This window comes from Chiloscyllium punctatum, chromosome 7 (genome assembly GCF_047496795.1).
Source record: "Chiloscyllium punctatum isolate Juve2018m chromosome 7, sChiPun1.3, whole genome shotgun sequence".
NCBI lineage: Eukaryota > Metazoa > Chordata > Chondrichthyes > Orectolobiformes > Hemiscylliidae > Chiloscyllium > Chiloscyllium punctatum.
The window spans coordinates 65063860-65085971 of record NC_092745.1 but is presented as its reverse complement, the minus strand read 5'-3'; the positions used below and the strand labels follow the sequence as shown (position 1 = coordinate 65085971).

Sequence of the window (22112 nt, the reverse complement as noted above, 5' to 3'; positions counted from 1 at the left end):
ATCTGAAAAGTCCCGGCCCAGTCTGTTCCCATGGTCAAGATTTTCCAGTGGCTTTAAGGGTGTAGACCAGCAATAATTGGTCAAGGCAATGGCAGAAGTGACTCCCATCTACTCTCCAGGCTTCCAAGCCTACCTCTCCCACAGAGAGATGCTGCCCTGTTGTGATCCATGCCAGTCAATGGTATAACTTATATGAAGAATAGTATCCATATTTCATGCATTGATTCTGTCTGGCATTCTGAGCACAGTCTTCCTGCTTGCAAAAACATATCCTTAATCAGCTGTCTTTGGTCCTGAGGAAGGGTCCTGTCCAAAACATCAACTCTCCTGCTCGTCTGATGCTGCCTGACCTGCTGTGCTTTTCTCAGCACCACACTTTATCAACTCTGACTCTCCAGTATCTGCAGTCCTCACTGTATCCTGGTCTTCAGCCCTTAATTGGCAACATTTTTAATGAACTCCCACAGCCCAACCGAATATACCCCAAACTCAATATTGCCCCACATTAGCCATTTGTCTGATTAGTAAAATTTTGACAACATTTGAGGTCTTTCATCAGAACTGAGCAATTTAAGTTTTCTTTTGTAATATCTTCAGAATTCATTATTTTTTGGAGGTTTCATAATTTAAAGATCAAACTACAACAAGTATAATCCTTCCTCAACAGTTTAATTTGGTAACAGTGCCATTACTTTATCTGCCAAGCTTTAAAATCACTGTGACAGAAAAAAGACTTGAGCTTTGCATTTTAAATGTGCAACTTTTTTTTTACTTAGGAAGTTAAATGCACAGTAAATGTTTTTCTGTTCTTGTTTAACTTGATATTGTAGTATGTTCCAACAGAAAAATTCAATTTTTCTCATAGATCCAGGAACTCCCTTGATAAAAACCGTTAACTTTCTGGAAAATAACAAGATTGAACTCATCTGTGTTGAATTAAAGAAAGATGAATATCATGGCAAAAGCATGACATATTCGGCTACAGCTAATGGACACAAAATTTCAAAAAGAGAGATGGAAGACTGTAATTTTATCTTCGAAAACTTGCAGTATCTGACAACATATGAACTCAAGGTAAGGTGAATTTATTTTGTTTTATGCTTGTTTTATTTATATCATACAGAGATCATACTATTCCTAATGCTACTGTTGTCTTTGCTGTTACAGCTATTTGCCTACAATGGAGCTTATACGACAGAGAGTAGCGTCTTTTCTGTCAAAACTAGATGTAAGTGAAATGCTTGCTTTACTCACATTTTGTCAACACTATATGCTGGGAAGCATTAGGTTGCTTGTCCACCCAGTCATTTACTGAATTCAAATTGTAAGGCCCTCTAAAAATGAATGCAAAGAATTCTGGTTCCCATTAGAAAGGGTAAGCCAACAAGCCAACAAATGGGGTATTGCAGGCTACATTGACTCTGTGTTATCCGATTATTGAATGTATCACAGAGAAGGTACTGTGTTGCAAACTCCCACCTTCAGCCATGCTGTTGTCCTTCCTTCATCAATTAAGGGATGGATTGGTGTTTCACCAGTTGAGGGGACTATGAACCCCTTCTGTTTGACACAGTGAACAGTCCAACGTATTGTGAAATATGAGAGTTTTTTGGTACTACCCGCCTGTTCTCACAGTCACATATTGGACTGTAAATTGTGAAGGAAATCTTTCTCGATCTCTAATTATGTGTGGTGATTCCATTTCCTGAAACACCATTGGTTGAAGCATCACTTAATCCTCTGAGGGATTAATAAAATTTGGAAATCCCTCTTTACGGGCATTGTGGATCTACTTTCAGTAGGGTGGCACAGCGCCAGGGACCCAGTTCAATGCCAGCCTCGGGAGACTGTCTATGTGGAGTTTGTACATTCTCCCCATGGCTACATGGGTTTCCGCTGGATGCCTCGGTTTCCTCACACAATCTAAAAATGTGCACGTTAGGTGGATTGACCATGCTAAATTATTCATCATGTTCAGAAACTGCAAATGGTGGATTAGCCATGGGAAATTATTTGAGCAGAGACTCAAGAAGAAATTTGATTGTGGTATTTCGAGAAGTGTTCAGTAAAAGTAAATAAAGAACCTAAAACCTGTGGGCAAAAGATCTAGGGTGACTGGGGAGAAGTTATTCTTTCTGTAATAGGTGGAACGTTCTGTCTGATAGGATGGGTGGTTCAGTTGCAGCATTCACAGGGAATTGTGTTGTTATGTGATCGAGAAAAGAATTCTGAAATAACCGTGGAATGGGACTAAGCAATTTATTCTTCTGAACATACAATCAAGGTACAGGAGTATCCATTTGGTCCCTCAAGCCTGTTGTGTCATGTGATAAGATCTTGGCTGACCTGATTGCAACCTCAAATCTGCATTCTAGCCCACCCTGATAAACTTTTACCACATTCAACCGATCAAGCTCCCTTGAAAGTCTGCAAGTTTCATTCAAATCACCTCTTACTCTTTCAAGTTTAGTGGATACAAGGCTAGCATGTCCAACCTTGCTGGATAAGACAACCATCAAACCACCACCTCCCCCCGCACTCTCAGTCCCATTTCAGGTATTAGATTCATAAAACTTCTCTGAACTGCTTTCAATGCATTTACATCCATGCTGAATTACAGTGACACTCTACGTTTGATGTGGTCTCATCCATATAAATGAAGCATAACTCACTTACTTTTGAATTTAGTTTCCCTTGTTAGTGAATGATGATGCTCTGTCAGCTTTCCGATGTACTCTAAACTAGACATCTGCAGATCATACACTAGGCTCCAGACCCCTTTGCACCTCTGTAATCTCTCACATTTAGTTGCAACACTTTTTAAAAAAATCCTTTCTACCAAAATAGATAATTTGTATATTAACATATTTTACAAATCTGTGTCCACTCACTTAATCTACCGATATCCCTTTGTAGCCTCTTGTATTCCTTCTTCATAAGTTATGTTCTACCGACTTTGTGTCACCAGCAATTTAAGAAACCATGTTGTTTTTTCATGCAAGTCATTTTCCCACATTGTGAACTGTTGAGGTCCCAGAGGTGCTCCTGGTGGCACACCATTTTTACATCATGTCGACCTGAAAAAGATCCATTTCTGCCTACTCTCTGCTTCCTGTTGGCCAACCAATCTTCTATTTGTGCCAATATGCTATCCCCCTACCATGGGTTTTCTTTTCCAAACTAATTTTTGATGTAGCACTTTACTGGAACTGCCTACTGGAACCCAACATTCAGTTCATCCTCCAGGCTCCACCTTCTCTCTGAAAGAGCTGGCCTAGGTCCAAGGGGCAGAATGGCCTCCTCTGTGTTATACTATTCTCTGATTCTGTGATCAGAGTTACAGTGAACAAGAAAGCCAGTTCTCTGAAATTTCTAGTAACCGATTTGTTTACCAATGAATATTTAATTGTTTTCCATGGAGCATCGGAGGCTGAAGGGTGACTTTATCAAGGTTTACAAAATCATGAGTGGCATGGATAGGGTAAACAGACAAAGTCTTTTCCCTGGGGTGGGGGAGTCCAGAACTAGAGGGCATGGGTTTAGGGTGAGAGGGGAAAGATATAAAAGGGACCTAAGGGACAACATTCTCACATAGAGGGTGGTGCATGTATGGAATGAGCTGCCAGAGAAAGTGGTGGAGGCTGGTAGGTAAATGAATAGTATTGGTTTAGAGGGTTGTGGGCAAATTGCTGGCAAGTGGGACTAGTTTAGGTTGAACTATCTGGTCAGCATGGATGAGTTGATCCAAGGGGTCTGTTTCTGTGCTGTACAGCTCTATGCTCTTTGACTCTAACGTGGCTCCTGTCTTAATTTGAAGCTATTTTGGATGTACCATTTCAGAATGTGGAGAAAAACAAAGATAACAGGCATGAATCACACATGCTGACGACCACATCCTGCACCTCAGCAGAAAATAACCACCAATCCCCCTCACTACATGTAAAAATAAAACAAAAGCCTCAATTTTGTTTGATTAAGCTAAGTTCTTAACCTATGGCTCTATACCAATAGCTGTTTTACCAACCCAACCACTGGGTAATGTTTTTACATCAGAGTTTTTGCAAATGTGATAAGACTAACGTGTTTAAGTTGAAAGGACCTCTGTATCCAGCTTGTGTTGTGCATTTACTTTAAGCATGTCCTACCTGCACCCCCGATTGTTTGGGACAAGCTGACTCTTCATGCCAGCGCATACACTGCATTCCACCTCTCCCTCCAGATGTTTCCTACACCCACTCCCACCAAGCTAATAGAAAGGGGCACTTAAAGCTGTTGGACTTCCCCTGATGCCTTTAAGGTAGTAGAGATGTATACTTGGGAGATGCTTTCAAGTAAGCCATAGTGAGTTTCTACAATGCATTTTGTTGATAGTACACACTATGTCCATGGTATGCTGGAGGCAGAGGGGACAGATGTTAGACCCACATGCTCAGCATTATTATTGCACTCATATCCCAATGGCTTTTACTTGTCTGCTCCTTCAACATGTTTAGACTTTTAAAAGTGCACGTAATGTGTAATTCTCAGCTACCAAAACTAACTCACTGTCTAACATTATTGAACAGGTGAGGAAATTCTGGATATTGGTTCTCCAAAAATTCATATTTCCTGTGCTGATATATTTACACTGAACATGTACATTTTTCTACATTAAACAATTCTTTGTGAATAATTATAGAAAGTTTTATCCTAGATAATGACAAGGCTTTAATTGGATTCCTGGTCTTCCTGATCATTGCGACCTCAATAGCTCTGACTTTTGTGCTGTACAAGATATACATGTTGCAGAAGAAATCTTCAAGGTATCTGCTTTATTCTTTCAAAATAGTTTAATCCACCCCTTTGACAAGTGGCACTATGAACCAGCCAATAATATGTTTTCACAGAACAGGCATGCCAAAAAGTAATAGAAATATAGTGTCAGAAAGCCTATTTCCTCTGAAGTAGCTTTTCTGCACACAACTATGTCAGGTTCTGACAAGCTGTTCGTGAGGTTTATGCAGGCGATTTCAATTGTTTTAAAATTGAACGCTACTTGGCTTTGTCCATTTGTGGCACCAATCTGTTCTTCAACCAAGATCTGCAGACGGATTTGTTTTCTCTCATACTTTTAACCATAATTACTGAGAAATTGGTACAGATCAGGCACTTCACCTTCAAATGAAGGTCATGGCCGAGAGCTGCAATATGGGTATGAACCGTTTAGTTCTTCATTGGCTGGCATAGGCACAATGAGCTGAATGTTTCTTTGTGCTGAAAGTTTCCAGTGTTTCTAAAGACAACTTCACCCTCCAGGGCTTTAATATCAAAGAGTGCCTGACACTGTTCACACATCATTCAACTGCTGGCATTGGTTTGCTGCCAGATGGCTAGTTGGCACTGTAAAGGGGAAAATATATTAATTAATTATATTTTGTTTCTAATCTGTTAATAATATGCAATAATTTTGTTTGTGCTCGATCTTAAATAGAAATTCTGAAGAATTTGTGGAACTTATTGAACACGGTCAGTTACCTTTCCTTTCCTCTAACTTTTCATATGCTGTACGTAAAAATTCCCAGTGGAAAAAAAGCTCACATCTTTAATGCCATCTATCATTGTTTGCAGATGATGAAAAGCAAATACTCACTGTGGAACCCATTGCCGCTGATCAACTCATTGACGAGTACAGGAGAAAGAAGGCTGATGAATCAAGATTATTTTTAGCAGAATTCCAAGTAGGTGCATTTGGTCAATTGTTGGGTACATAAAACTGCAACTGTTTAATCTTACATTTTTGAACTGACTGCCTATTCTGAGGACAACAGGAACTTAATTGTTCTTTTGAAAGGGAGGGGGACCACTACTGAGGAAAGACAAGCATAATACCAACTAGCATTGTGCCAGAAAGGGAGGTAGAGGGATCAGCAGTTTAATAAAAAATCTTTTAAATGAGCAAGGAAGCTAAAGGAAAGTATAGCGATTATAGCCAACCAGATCTCATAGAATGTGAGTTACCTGATCGAGGCTGTTAATCGGAGTCAAGCAGGGAGTCCTGGCTGACATAAAAGAGTTGAGTGTCAGGCAATAAGCAGAGTGAGAATAGGGCCCCCTCAAGGACCAAAGAAGACATGTATGTGTAAAACCACAGGAGATAGGCGAGGTTCTCAATGAATATTTCTCCTCTATGTTTATGGTGGAGAAAGTCATGAAAACTTGGGAACTTGGGGAAGTTAGTGGTGAAATCCTGAGGTCAGTCCACATCACAGTAGAGGAAGTGTTGGATGTATTAGAATGTGTGAAAGTGGATAAATCTCCTGGTCCTAATCAGATATAACAAAGAATACTGCAAGAGGCTAGAGAAGAAATTGCGGGGGCCCCGGTTGATATTTCCTTGCATCATTGTTAGTCACCGGTGAGGACCCGGAAGACTGGAGAGTAGCAAGTGTTAACCCATTATTCAAGAAGGGCTGCAAAGAAAAACCTGGGAACAATAGACCAGTAAGCCAACATCTATGGCAGGTAAGTTATTTGAAAAGATTCTGAGAGATAAGATATACATGCATTTGGAAAGACAGGTTTTGATTCAGAGTAGTTAGCATGGCTTTGTGTGTTGGAGATTACACCATTTTAGAGTTCTTTGATGAAGTGACCAGAAAGGTTCATGAGGGTAGGGCAATAGATGTAGTCTATATGGATTTCTGTAAGGCCTTTGATAAGGTTCCATATGGTAGGCAGCTCTGAAAGGTGGAATCCAGTGCAAGCTGATAAATTGGATACACAATTGGCTTGATGATAGGAAGCAGAGGGTATTAGTAGAAGGATGCATGTCGGACTGGAGGCCTGTGACTGGTGTGTACCTCAGGGGTCAGTGCTGTGCCCATTACTGTTTGTTATTTATATCAGTGATTTGGATGAGAACATACAAGGCATGATTAGTAACTTTGCAGATGACACTAAAATAGGAGGTATCATTGGCAGTGAGGAAGTTTATCAGAAATTACAGCAGGATCTTGATCATCTGGGGAGGTGGGCTGAGAAATGGCCAATGAAGTTTAATATAGATAAATGTGACGTCTTGCATTTTGGAAAGTCAAATCAAGGTAGGAGTTTCTTGGTGAATGATAGGGCCTTCAGGAGTGTAGTGGAACAGAGAGACCTGGGAGTTCGGGTGCATGGTTCTCTGAAAGTGGAGTCACAGGTAGAAAGGGCAGTAAAGAAGGCTTTTGGCACACTGGCCTTCATCAGTCAGGGCATTGAGTTAAGAAGTTGGGAAGTTATGTTGCAGTTGTACAGGATACTGGTGAGGCCACACTTAGAGTATTGTGTTCAGTTTTGGAAAAGGTTGGACAAGCTAGGACATTTTTCTTTAGAACATAGGAGATTGAGGGGGGACCTTATCGAGGTGTATAAGATCATGAGAGGCATGGATAGGGTGAATGCACTGAGTCTTTTTTCCCAGGGTTGGGGAATCAAGGACTAGAGGGCATCAATTTAAGGTTAGAGGGGAAAGAATAAAAGGGAACGTGAGGGGCAACTTTTTTACACAGAAGGCGGTATGCATATGGACTGAGTTGCAATGGAAGTGGTTGAGGTGGGTACATTAACAACATTTAACAAGACAGATAACAGGACAATGTTTACCAGCAGGGAGTTTGGTTAGTTCTTAAATTTGAATTGGATTAAAGGACAGTACCATACCACCCACCAGCCAATGGTCTGGCAGAAAGAGCAGTCCAAGCTTTGAAGCCAGCATTCAAAAACAGCCTACAGCCTGGCTCGATACCAAACTAAATGTTCTTGTTTGATTATAGGACCATTCCATATGCAAATACAGGGATAGCCTGGTAGAATGGCTAATGGGTGGAAGACTCCGTGCCAGGTTAACACTGATCTTCCCGGTCACCTGGGGGAGGGTAAAACAATAATCAGGAAACTTGTATTCTATGAGGTCCAGTTGGCTGACCTCATTATAATCACTGCATCCCTTTCCTTTCTGAGTTCATGGTCAAAAGCTGGTCCTTTATCGTTGAGGTGAACTCCTGTGCGTTACATGCCACCAAGAGGGAGAAACCTGGCCTATGCTAAAATGCCTCAGATGTCCTTGGACTCAGAGAGGGAGGGATGTAGTGATTGTAATGAGGTCAGCCACGTGGACCTCATAGAAAATGAGTTCCCTGATTGGGGCTGTAAATCTTGTTCAATCAGGATGCCCTGGATGGTATAAGAGGGTTGAGTGTCAGGGATATTGGCGCTCTGGAACCTGACCCTTTATGAGGCAGTGCTATAGTCAAGGACTGTTCACTTGTAAATAAAAGGTGATTTGGTGAAGGGATACTGTCCTCTGTGGAGTTATTTCAGAAAGCTTGCTTTTATACTGTCCTTTACTCAACTTAAGTTGTTTCTGTGCTCAAAACAAGAACTGGAGAACTCTTTGAAGATTAGTCACTGGCGAAGGCACGAGAAGGAATCTTTGCACATCATGCAGTTTGCTTTGGTGACGTTGATTGATAGTTGACTGTTGGCCAGAACACAAGTGAGAACTCTTCTTTTGCCTTAAATGGCACCAGGCAATCCTTTCTGATCTCTTGAGAGGGCAATGACCTCTTTGAGCATTAGTTCCTGTGGTCTTACCCTCCTGCCTGAGCCCTGCCCTACCAAGATCATGATCACAGACAGGGACTTGATGTAATTTTAGACAAACTGTTTGATGTCTTCTCCATGCCTTAACATTGCAAAATAATGAATGTATTTTCTATATAATAAAAGTTCGTACATTTTGGTTAATTTAATGCATTTACCCACTCCCACAACACACAAACTGGGTGGGTTCTGTGAAAAAAAACAGTGATTCTGGTAGTCATCTTGAAGGTGAAAGTGAAAATGATTCCCAATGTGAAATGATACTTATTTTAACAATAGGAAAAGTAATGTGGATTTTTGAAATTAAAATTGCAGAGCATCCCAAGGGTTTTCAGCAAATTTTCTGTCAAGGAGGCACGGCGAGGATGTAATACGAACAAGAACCGCTATGTTGACATTCTGCCATGTGAGTATCAATGGAAACCACTAACTAGTTGAAGATGCCTTTTTTCATTAATTCATGGGATGCGAGCATTATTGGCAAGACGAGCATTTATTGTGTGCCCTCGATGCCCTTCATCTTGAGCTACTGCAGTCTATTTGGTTTTGGTTGACCTACAATGCTCTTCGGGAGGGAATTCTAGGATTCTGACCCAACGACAGTGAAGAGACAGTGATATATTTCTAAGCTAGAATGGTGAGTGGCTGAGAGGATCTTGCAGTTGCTGATGTTCCCATGTATCTCCTGCCCTTGTCCTTCACGATGGTTGTTCTTGGAAGGTGGTCCCTCAGGAGCATTGGTGAATTTCTGCTATGCATCTTGTAGATGGTACATGCTACAGCTATGGAGCATTGGTGCCAGAGTGCGTGAATGTTTGTCAATGGGATGCTAATCAAATGAGCTTTGTTCTGAATAGCGCCAAGCATCTTGAGTGTTATTGGAGCTGAACTCATTGACACAACTGGACAGTATTTCTAAATGGCCTACTGTCAGATAAGGAAGTTCTTCATAGAATATCCTACCTGTTGTTATTATTTCAATACTTTGAGGAGAAATTTACAGAAATATATTTGATTAATGCAGCTTATAGAAAGCAGTAGTTTCTCAATCATTTACTCCTGGTTAAAGTTCATCCTTGTTCCCTTGAAACAATCATGTTTTTAAAACAAAGCATTATCTTTGTATTATGGGTTTTTAAATTAACTGCTGTGATGGATGCAGAAGTGATAATTTCCTCAAACATTTGGCATGTTACGAAAAAGTGATTAACTCTGCGATTCAGTGCTTTAAGTTTGCAAATGAACAGGAGTGTCCCAGAAAAATTGTTCTTCACAGCTGCACCAGCCAAGCAGCCATTGAGATGAATCCACTACAGTTTAATCTTTTTTAAATGGCTAGGAGTCGTATCTGTTGCTCCAGTGTCCTTCAAGTACTATCTCCCCTCTTATCATTCTAACTGTCAACATGGTAGTTTTTATTAAGGAAAATGACAGACAATTGTAAAGGAACGTCATCATAGAACGAGGACATTCCATCCTACCAGTTAATGTTGTTACAATTCGAAGTGCCCTTTTTGTTTACATATTACTTTATATATTTTTTTAACCCATCTCTAACCTGTCCTTAACTACTAATATAGTTTGCTTCAAAAACTTGCTCCAAAAGTCTGTAACCCTTTTTATATAGAATAAATTTTCCTTTCTCTGTGGTTAATCTTCCACCTATGTTTGCCATCAACATGTGATGCAGTGAGAATGTTTTTATTACGCATTAAGCAATGGCCCCTCGATAATTGGAAGTCCCATTCCTTCATAATTTGAAACAACTTTATCACAATCTGCCTTAATTTCTCTTGTTCTTATGTCAACTAACCACATCTTTTCAAGTTCACAACTGTTTCCTAGCTTGGTCATGCAAAAATTCATTTAGCTATCCTCAGACCTTCTCAAGTGTTGCAATTGCAAAAGGAAAACTTTGACTGTCTAAATTTATTGAATTCTTCAATTAGAATTAATCAGGATTAAATTTTCCCAACAGATGATCATAACCGTGTTCAACTTTCTCCAGTGCCTGGAGAGCAAGGTTCAGATTACATCAACGCAAGTTTCATTGATGTGAGTATCAATACTTAGAAGTGTAATACAAGTAATATTTAAAACATTTAACATTATAAACTATCACACAATAATGATAGTAATGGGAACTTTCAAATTCTTTTGAAAAGAAGCTCCTCCAGGCGAACGTATTGTTTGTTTTCATATATACAACTTGTAAAAGGGGTAATCGCTCTGACCTCAACAAGCCTGCAAGTTTGACCCTTCCAAGATTCTGAACCTACTCACATAATCCACTTACCTGAGGACCACTACAATATTAACACTGGCATGATCTTATTATTCTCTTTGACAACTGGCTGTTTAGCGTCACTGTCTCCATCATAATCATGCTGGTGTGGTCCATAGGCTTCAACCTTCAGACAGTGTGTTATTTCAGTATTATTTCAGTGAAATTATTTCAGTAAAAGTGGCATATTTTGGCACTGATCATTTTCATTTATCCTTTCCAAAAGGGCTTAGTTATTGCAACGTAATTATAATTATTTATTGTCTTTTTCTATAGGGCTTCAATGAGTCCAAGAAGTACATTGCTGCCCAAGGTACATCTATTTCTATGTAGACAATACTATTTTATTTAGTGATGTAGCTGAATTATATGTTTAACTAAGGGAATCTCTGTCATGTAAGTATAAGGTAGAGGATCAAACGACAGTTTGCTCAGAACTCTAGTAAGGAGTGGCCAATCTCAGGACATTGGCCATATGGTTTCACTGTCAATGTGATTGTCTTGCCTGAAGGTGTTGAGGATTTGGACTGAAAGGTTTTGTGTTTTGCTGCAGCAGTGTCATGGGCTACTGTTTCTAGAAATCAAGCAATTATAAGGGAGCTAAAGATTCACCTTTGATCGGACTGCAGAACAGGTTATCATGGATTGTTTGACCCTTTTATCCCCAACCTGCACTTGATGTCACCCATGCACTCATTGTTACCCCTTATCTACACTTTAAAAAACCAACTTGGTCTTTATATACCTGGTCTCCTCATAATGAAGTTACTGCTTCAGTATATCCCTGCCATATTGTGATTGGGTCTGCTATCCCAATATACCCCATGCATTTTGTCCAGCTTGCTCCATAATTACAGAACCTGCCCTGTTTATATACTGCACCATCTTGCTGTAGAACCCTCCCCATCATTGTGAGCCTGTCTTACTGTTATACCTCCTCTCATTCATTATAGGGCCTACCATATCACATATACACCGCCCAATCAGTAAAGACCTTTCCCTATCATGTCAGGGTGTTCACAATCATTAAAGACCTATCCTTTGTTATCCATCCTGCCGTTGAATCCAATGTATAAAGGGCACCTGACTGACTACTCCGGATGTTGTGAAGTTAACTTCTCCTTCCAAGTGTCAGGAAATAGAGTACAAAATAATTTTATTGTCACGATGATTGGATTTCAAAAATAAGTGCACCACAAAGTTCCTCATGGCACAAATGATCAAAGTATCTGGCTCTCAGAATAGTATTGTGGAGACATCTAAACTACATATAAAATATCTGGCAAGGTACCAAACTATGCAGGGTGAGCAGCTAACCACTCCATCTGTAAATATGGTGGAATCAATGGGAAGGCTGTGGTCATGACACAACAGAAGCAAGTATGGAGTCACCTCAGTCCCTGACATACGGGGGAAATATAAACGAGAAGTAATGCAGGAGGTTCCAGAAGACACATGCACTGAGACTAAGGGGAAGTGATACAAAAAGTAGTAAAACTTATTACCTTTAGTCACTTATCAGGAAGTATTTTGTTTGCATTTTAATCGAATGCTGAATGATTATTTTGGTTGACACAGAATGAAGCCAGAATCAACTTGTGGACATCTATGATCTTTGAGGTGGTTTAAAGAACAATGTAACAAAAATATGGAGAGAGAAACTAGTCAGATCCTGGATTAAAATCTTTAAATAAATGTCTATCAATAAGACGTTAAGATGTAGGTACACAGGCCATTCAGCCCATCGAATCTGTTCCACCATTCAATCGTGATAAGTTTCTCAACCATACTTGCCCCTTCTCCCCGTAACCCTTAATTCCCTTATTAATTGAGAAACCATCTTTCTCAGCCTTAAATACACTCAATGACTTGGTCTCCACAGATCTCTGCAGTAATGGGTTCCACAGCTTAACTACCCTTAGGTTGATGGAATTCCTCCTCATCTCAGTTTGAAAGGGTTGTTCCTTCACTCTGAGGCTGTGCACTCTTCTCAACGTCCCCTGTCCACGCCTCTCAGTATTCTGTAAGTTCCAATTAGATTTCCCCTCATCCTTCTAAACTCCATTGAGTGCATACTGAGAGTCGTCAACTACTCCTCAGATGACAACTCCTTTATTGTCAGGATCATTCTTATATATCTCCTCTGGACCCCCTCCAAGGACAGTACATCCTTCTTTTGGGGTCCAAAACTGTTCACAATATTCCAACTACCGTCTTGTACAGCAAAGTCTTGTACAGCCTCAACAGTACATCTCTGCTCAAGTATTCTAACACTCTTGAAATGAATGCTAACATTGCATTTGTCTTCTTCGCTGCCAACTGAACCAGCATGATAACCTTAAGAGAATCATGAACTAGGACTCCCAAGTCTCTTTGTGTTTCAGATTTCTGCAGCCTTTCCACCTTTAGAAAATAGTCTACATTTATACTCTTCTGACCAAAGTGCATCATCTCACACTTTCTACATTGTATCCATCTGCCACTTCTTTACTCACTCTCCTAGCCTGTCCAAGTCCTTCTGCCGCCTCCCTATTTCCTCAACACTGCCTGTCCCTCCACATATCTTTGTGTTATCTGCAAACTTAGCAACAATGCCCTCAGTTACTTCATCCATATTGGCCATGTATAACATGAATAGTTGTGGTTCCAACACAGACCTGTGTGGAATTCCATTGGTCACTGGCTATCATCCCTATTCTCTGCCTTCTACCAGTTTGCCAGTCAGCCAGTTCTCTATCCATGCCAGTTCTTGCTCGACTCTTATCTAGCAGCCTCCTGTGTGGCACCTTGTCAAAGGCCTTCTGGAATTCCAAATTGATCATGTCCAATGGCTCTCTTTTTCCAAGTTGCTTGTTACCTCCTCAAAGAATTTTAACAACAGAGCCCAATTTCACTAATCACTTCCAAGTACAGGTATCCACTTCGCTTTTACGAAAGACCAGTTTTCGCTAACCGAAAGAAATCTGAAGAGGATTTTCGCTTTCACAATAAAAGGCGAAATTTTTGCCATGTAGGCTAATGCTTCTTCGCTTTATGCCATTTAAGCTTATGAAAGGTTTCATAGGAACACTCGACGTTTAGATAGAATAGAATCCGAACAGTGTGGAAACAGGCCATTCAGCCCAACAAGTCCACACCAACCCTCCGAAGAGTAACTCACCCACACCCCTAACTAATGCACCTAACCTATACATACCTGAACACTATGAGCAATTTAATATGGTCAATCCATCTAACCTGCATATCTTTGGACTGTGGAAGGAAGCCAGAGTACCTGGAGGAAACCCACACAGACACAGGGTGAACGCACAAATTCAACACTGGCAGTCGTCTGAGCTTGGAATCGAACCCAGGTCCCTGGCTCTGTGAGGCAGCAGTGCTAACCACTGAGCCACCTTGCCGCACAGATAGCAGGGGATACCTGTATTTTGCAATCTCATCCTTAATAATAGATTCTTAAAATCTTACCAATGACCAAGGTATTGTGTGCAGTTTTGGATCCCATATTTTAGGAAGGATGTATTGGCCCTGGAGTGTGTTCAAGAGGAGGTTCACAAGAATGGTCCCAGGAATGAACAGCTTAGCATATGAGAAATGTTTGAGGAGTCTAGGTCTATACTCGATTGGGTATCGAAGCTTGAGCAGTGATCCAGTTGAAACTTACTGAATACTGAATGGCCTGAATAAAGTAGATGTTGGGAAGATGTTTATATTGGTAGTAGAGACGAGGACTCAATGGCACAGCCTTAGAGTAAAGGGAAAATCTTTTAGAGTGGAGATAAGGAGAAATGTCTTCAGCCAGAGAATGGTGAAACTATGGAATTCAATGCCACAGAAGATTGTGGTGGTCAGGTTATTGACTAGATTTAAGATGGTGATTGATAGGTTCTTGATTGTCAAGAGTTTCAAGGGTTACAGGGAGAAAGTGGGAGAATGGGGTTGAGAAATTCATCAGCTGTGAGTGAATGGTAGAGCAGACTTGATGGGCTGAATGGCCTAATTTCTGCTCCTGTGTCTTATGGTCTTAGGGACTGATGCAAAGTACCAATTCAGTTCCTCTGCCATTTCTTTGAACTAAATCTCCAGTAGTCCAAATTCCACTTATGCCCCTCTCTTACCTTTTCTATATAGAAAAAACTTTTACAACCTTCTTTTATATTACTAGCTAGCTTAACCTCCTATTTAATCTTCTCCTCACAGATTGCTTTTTCAGTTATTCTCTGCTGGCTTTTAAAGGCTTCCCAATCCTCTAGCTTCCCACTAATCTTCACTACATTGAGCGTTTTTTTTCTTGTGCTTTTATGCTGTCCCTGACTTCTCTTGTCAGCCTTGCCTTGACCCTCTCTTAGTATTCCAACAAATATTGGTGGTACATCCTATACCACCAATGCCTCCAGCTTTCTAGCCTTTTGTTATAAGCACACATGTAGTGTCGTCAAGAGCTCTGGTTTTATCCACCTGAAGTTAATAATGTTTCCCTGGCTTTCAGTGACAAAAGTTGTTATGAAATAAAGATTGCTTAGTTAGGCTACTTGCCTGTAAACAGTGACATTCTTCTCACGCTGCTTGGTACAGTCAATGGCTCTTTTCACCTGTTATTTGATCCAGATTTTCCTTTCTTATTATCATTTATTCTTCCTCGTGTGTTTCACTGATGTTCCTTCCTCATGCCTCCACCGCTTTCTTGGTGTCCCACTCCTTATTTTGTAGGTTTCCTGAATCTACCTCTCTTCCCCATCATGGCAGCAATCAGGTGCTCTGATGCTCTCAGGTCACGCAAAAGAGTGTTTGTTTTTAATTTCCACAATGTTTACTCAGTTAGCACTTCTGCTTTCTTTCAGGCCCAAAAGATGAAACATCTAATGATTTCTGGAAAATGGTGTGGGAACAGAAAGCAACAATTATTGTCATGGTGACTCGCTGTGAGGAAGGGAAGCGGGTAAGTCTGATTCTGTCCGATTAGCCATTGGCTGTTTTAAACTTTATGCTTCTGTATTAGTGATGTGGCATCGAGCAGATCCTTCATGCATTCTTCATGCCTGATAAACTTGAGTATTCTCTTCCATTATTCATAGCAGCCTCCTGTTTTCAATTTGAATTCATCTATTATCATTCTCTTTCTACCCCTTTCTCTACAGCATTCCACTGATCTTCCTTCAAACACATTCTATTCAAGTATTCATCCCTTAAAATATGATTAATGCAGCCTTGTTCCTTTCCTTGACCACTGATAACAAGTGCCAGGCAATGATCATTTTCAACAAAAGAAAACTGTGTTCAATCAGATTATCATCTCAGAACTCCCACCTGCGGTATTCAGTTAGATATCATTCTTCGGACTAAGGGATCAGAGAGTGTAGGGGGAGCAAGGTACTAAGTTGAATAATCTGCCACGATCAGATTGAGTGGTGGAACATGCTTGAAGGGCTGAATGGCCTACTCCTGCTCCTACTTTTATGCATCAGAGTTTCAGGAAGTTATCATTGAGTTTCTGTTTAGTAAACCGAACTGGAACAGGTAATTAAATAATGTAACCACAAGTACATTTAGAATCTGGGAGTTCTGAGTTGACTCACATCCTAAATGCTATCCACCATCTGCAAAGTGCAAATTGGAACTGTGATGGAATATTTTCTACTTGATTAGCACTCCATCCACCAAAGTCTATGTTTACTCCCACCACTCCAACACACAGTGTGTTACTATAAGTAAAATCATCACAGAAGCCCATCAAACCTATTCTCAACAGCACCTTCCAAACCTACAATTTCTACCACCCAGAAGGACAAGGCAGATGATCTATGGGATAACCACCACCTTCAAGTTCTCCTCCAAATGACACACCATCCTGACCTTGAACTATACCAATGTTCTTTGACTGTCACTGGAACAAAATTCCAGAATTCCTTTCCTAACAACCCTATGGATGTACCTAAACCACATGGCTCCAGGTAATGACTCACCAACACCTTCTTAAAGGCAGCTAAGGATGGGAAATAAATACTGACCTTGTCAGTGATGGCCACATCTCCGAAAGGAACTTCTTTTGTACAAACCTGACTTCTTTCTGACTGACTCCTATTCCAGAATCTCATTTCACAGCATTTTCATCTTTGGATTTCTGCTTTCTGCAAGATCTGCTTTTCAGCCTTGTACAGCGTGACACACTGAATAGTCTTGATAATTCTTTGCTTCGACCTATAATTACTCCTCTGTTGGACAATGATTTAAGTTTGAAGAATGCATTTTATCATTGCTATTGTAGTTTTGATTTCTAAGTGACATTTGCCATCTAGGTCAAGACGTTTCCAAAGTACTTAAATTGTGATACCTGTGTCAATTTTTGATAATTTATCTTGACCGTTGCTTCTTGTGCAGGTGCATTATTTCTTCCAATCTTTGTAACATCTATTGTTTTTTAAAAAATTAAATGATGGAAGCTTTTACTATTCCAGTCATTTTATTCATTGGTATCTGTAGATTTTCTGCTGAACTAATTAGTTTGACTTGGCTGTATGCAAATACCATTCCTTGACCAACTGACGTCTTTTGACACCTTTCTGAAGTTCATCCAGTGCTTCTTTTATCATGACTCCTGCATAGATATTAAAGAGCGATAGTGATAATAGAGAGCTTTGTCTCACTCAGTGCCCAAATCCAGTTTCACCAAGTGCTGTGTGATTGCAACATTCTGGCCATGTACAAGCTATAATTCCTATCTCTGGTCAACTCTGATCACCTTTTAATAGTATTTGCCAATTCACCAAGTCAGAAGCTTTCTCACAACCCAGAAAGCAGGTGTACAATTTTTTTCTGGTATTCTAAGCTTCTTTCACTTAACACTCTGTGTTATTGTATACACCATTCTTTAATGCACATAAAGCTGTAATGGCTTTGCAACCAATACCATATCATGTCTAAAGCCAATCGATAATAAAGGTTGTTTACAATAAAACCCCTGAACCAATATTGTTATGGAAGAGGGAGTACTAACTTATTTATCTCTGAGAATTACATTTTGTTCACCCTTTACAGCTTATTTGATTATTCTCTCAGTTTTGCTTTCGATTGCAGTATTTCAGTTAGGCAATTATATTCCAGTTCCACACAAAAGGAACATTGATACTATTGAGAAGGTGGTCCTGAAATACAGCAGCAAGAAAATAATGCACAAATCATACTAAGGATACTTAAAGAACGATTTTGTTATTTGTTCAATTAGTATCCAGAATGTGAAATCTTCTATTCTACCAATTTGTCCCGTGTATCAAGATATGATACTGGTTGAATGACATTCAGATGCCTCTGAATGTTCTGTGATTGACAGTCCAAGACTTTCAGGAAGTGACCCACTCATAGGTCACTGGCAACCAGTAATGATAATCTACTTCTGTTCACGTAATGTGTGGAGGATACTTGCATACCACCTAATTCTCCCACCTTGTGCATTGATAATACATGGTCTCCAATCTGCATTTCCTCATGACAGCAAGTCAAGAGGTCAGACATTCAGTGTATAAGCCTGTGTAATTACACTTTTTATTTAGATTTCTTGACCGTTCATTTTATGAGTTGAATTTGCTTCTTGTATGACTGGGCTTGTGAAGGAGAAAACTAAACTTCAGAAGGCACTTAAAAAAGCACCTTATTTTCTCAGCCCAAATGTGCTCAGTATTGGCCTAATGTGGATGATGAGACCAAGTCCTTCGGTGACCTCACTGTAAGAATCAGCGAAGAGAAGTGGTGCCCGGACTACGTAATTCGCAAGCTCTTCATTTCCCATGTGAGTTGGAATAAGCTCGTAATTGGTTCTACTGCAGGGTGTGATTGCTTTTTCATGTGGCTGATAGAGCAGGAATTGACATTTTGCTGTGTTTCTTCAATAGAAAGAAAAATCGTCCGAGCGGGAAGTAACACACATTCAGTTCATTAGTTGGCCAGACCATGGTGTTCCAGAAGATCCACACCTCCTTCTCAAACTGCGTCAGAGAGTGAATGCATTCAGAAACCTATTTAGCGGTCCAATAGTTGTGCACTGCAGGTAATAAAGGTTTCTAAAATGCACTATTCTGCAATAGTCTGAAAGTGCGATTTAAAAAAAAACAAAAGAACTGCAAATGCTGTAAATCAGAAACAAAAACAGAAATTGATGGAAAAACTGAGCTGGTCTATCAGCATCTGTGCCAAGTGACCCTCAGAACTGTGGAAGAACTTCCCCAGTTTGAGAAAGGGTCACTTGACCTGAAATATTAACTGTGATTTCTCTCCACAGATGCTGCTAGACCATCTAAGCTTTTCTAGCAATTCCTGTTTTTGTTTCTGCTTTTTAAAAAAACTTGCTGTCACTTATCTACATGCTTTAGAACTTGAGTTAGCATTGCAGTGGCACTTCAGATCTGAGCAAAGAGATGTCCTTTGAAGAAGCCAGTTGATAAAAATGATTTTGCACTTTACCTTACTTTAACAAGACACAATGCAAATAAATATTGTGGATGGGGAGGATGTGCAAGATAATATTTCCTTTCTAAATGTAATCAACTATGAAGACCAACAAACTTGTGCTGTTTTCATCACACCTTTCTGTCAACATATTCAGTAAAAATGCAAAACACTCGTAAACTTTTTGATCTCGAACTGCACTGTAATCACTTATGGGGCAATTATACCCTTAACATGGATTGATGGGAGGGGCTATTGGATTTTGCAACACTTCTCCACATGGCGAGCTGGTAGTTAGTGGTGATTCGGTGGGCACAGCTTGGCATTACCAAAATGATTCCTGGCATTACCAGCCAATATCTTCTTTGAGTTTAATGCCATGGAAGATGATCTTTCATATCCCATTATGTCTTTAAGTTTCTAACTGTTGGCTATGCAAAATAAATAAAATGAGTCACATATAAAAATAAATAAATCTGATCAGGTCATCTTTCACAGGATATAACTTGTAGAAATCTGACACTTGATGGGTGCTGAGTTTGCTGAAATAGCCCAGCTGTTGGGCAATGCAGGACTTGTAATGTCAGGATCAATTGATTGATGTTTTTCATGAGCCCATGCTTAAATTGCATAGAACGTGGAACTATTGTATGAGGAGTAAGGCAAAATACTGCAGATGTTGGAAGTTCGGAAGTAGGAGCAGAAAATGCTCTAAATATGAAGAATTTCAGGCAGCTATCTGTGAAGAATAAAAAAAGAATGTGTTCTTCTGAGATCTCACAGCGTTTTCTGCTGTTATTCTATTTCTTTTGAACTATGTCTTCACTCTGCATGATAACCTAATTGCTGTACTATTTCACAGTGCTGGGGTGGGTCGCACAGGAAGCTACATTGGAATTGATGCCATGATGCAAGGCCTGGAGATTGAAGGGCGAGTGGATATCTACGGTTATGTAGTGCAACTTCGTCGGCAACGCTGCCTCATGGTGCAGGTTGAGGTAGGCTTACCTTTCAAGCAAGAGCCTTCCTTTTACACAAGTGAACTCAGCTTCCAGTGACTTCACTGGCCACAGATATGTCATTGTCCAAATATAAAGGAGGGAGAAAGGAAGAGTGAGGGTGAATTATTGTGATCAAACCTTGATCCTGTCCTTCCTACAGGCCTGCTCATGTAGGCTTCCAGCAGCAATCACACATAGCAACTGGAATTGGAAACACTCTGTGAGACACAGTAGTCATAGTATTTTCCAGCTCAATCACTGACAGAGGCTGCAAAGATTGTTTAAGAAATTTTATGAGGTGCCAAATTATTCGGCGAGTTGTTGGCATTAATAGTGATTGTGGACTCCTGATTGCTGGTCAGAGGGATCTGATAGGTAGCAATGTGCTTCAAGGAATATCCACCTTTAATTCGGACAGTACACTTCCAAACCTAGCCACATGGAAATTAGGAGCAGGAGAAAGCCACCTGGCTTCTTGAGCCTACTCCTTCGTTCATCAGATCCTGGCTGATCTGTTACTCCACTTCTGATCATTTTTCACTCCCTTACTTATTGAGAAACTATTTAATCTTGCCTTAGCTTCTGCTCATGTTGCCTATGGAGGAAGGGTGTTCCAAAAGCTTGCAAAAACTCAGATGAAAATATTTTACCCTTATTTCAGTGTTAAATCCATTATTTAGATACAGTGACCCTAAGCTCAGGTTTCTTCCATAGGAAGAAACATACTATCCACGTTATTTGTCAGGACCCCTCAGCATCCTCGATATTTCTATCAAGTTGGTTCCTACTGTTACATATCCCAGCAGAGACAGGCCTAGCCTGTGCCCCTTTTTGCCTAAGACAACATTCCCATTCCTAGTATTAATCTGGTAAACCTTCTTTGAAATTCTTGCAATGTATTTAAATCCTTCCTTAAATAAGCACAGTTCTCAGTACTGCAGATGAGGTCTCGCAAATGCCCTGTCTAAGTGAAGCTGGTCTGCATGCTTCTGTATGCAACTATTCTTGCAAAAAAAAACACTTCTTGACTACTTGCTGTGTCAGCACACTAAAGCTTTGTGAGTCATACACCAGAATACTTAGATTTCTCTGCACCTCCAAGCTTCACAGTCTCACCATTGAGATAATATGCTTATTTTTATTCTTGCAGCCAAAATGGACACTTTCACATTTTTACACATTATTCTCCAATTTGCTTTGTATGTGTCCATTCACTAACCCCTCAGTATCCCTTTGTAGCCTCCTTATATCCATTTCACAACTTTATATCAGTCATTTACTTGTATTGTAACATTTGAGACCCAGCATGGTTCTCTGTGGCTCATTACACCCTGCCAACAAGAGAATGACAGGTTTATGTCTATTCTTGGTTTCCTGTTAGCTGGTCAACCTACTCTCCATGCTAAATATGTTAACTCCTACACAATGAACTCTTATTTTTCACAAGAGCTTGACTTGGCCCCATATCAATTGGAGATTTAAGTACATCCATTAACTCTCCTTAATCCATGGCACAAGTTACTTCCTCAAAGACCTCCTATTAATTGGTTAAACGTGATTTCCCTTTTGTCAAACCATGTTGACTGTGGCTGTTTACTTTGAACTTTTTTAAGTAACGTGCAGTGACTTCTTTAATAACAGTTTCTAACAATCTTGCCTTAATGAATGTCTGAACCTGTGTTGAAATGTGCGAATTTTTTGCACTACACCAGGCATCCTAAAGATCTGTGTAGTTGCTACTGATTTGTGTATAATCAGTCGTGGTT

General features: G+C 40.1%; 1 protein-coding gene across 19 annotated transcripts in view; it reads left to right on the top strand.

Moving 5' to 3' along the window:
* Positions 1-22112, top strand: part of ptprc (protein tyrosine phosphatase receptor type C) — a 152091-nt gene that overhangs the window by 111146 nt on the left and 18833 nt on the right. For all 19 annotated transcript variants that reach the window (XM_072573854.1, XM_072573855.1, XM_072573852.1 and 16 more), the window contains 12 exons: positions 866-1074; positions 1168-1228; positions 4694-4802; positions 5471-5505; positions 5608-5717; positions 8938-9028; positions 10601-10677; positions 11183-11219; positions 15748-15845; positions 18564-18689; positions 18793-18947; positions 20208-20343. In XM_072573854.1, the coding sequence (XP_072429955.1) occupies positions 866-1074; positions 1168-1228; positions 4694-4802; positions 5471-5505; positions 5608-5717; positions 8938-9028; positions 10601-10677; positions 11183-11219; positions 15748-15845; positions 18564-18689; positions 18793-18947; positions 20208-20343 (1244 nt within the window). The remainder of the gene's footprint in view (positions 1-865; positions 1075-1167; positions 1229-4693; positions 4803-5470; positions 5506-5607; positions 5718-8937; positions 9029-10600; positions 10678-11182; positions 11220-15747; positions 15846-18563; positions 18690-18792; positions 18948-20207; positions 20344-22112) is intronic.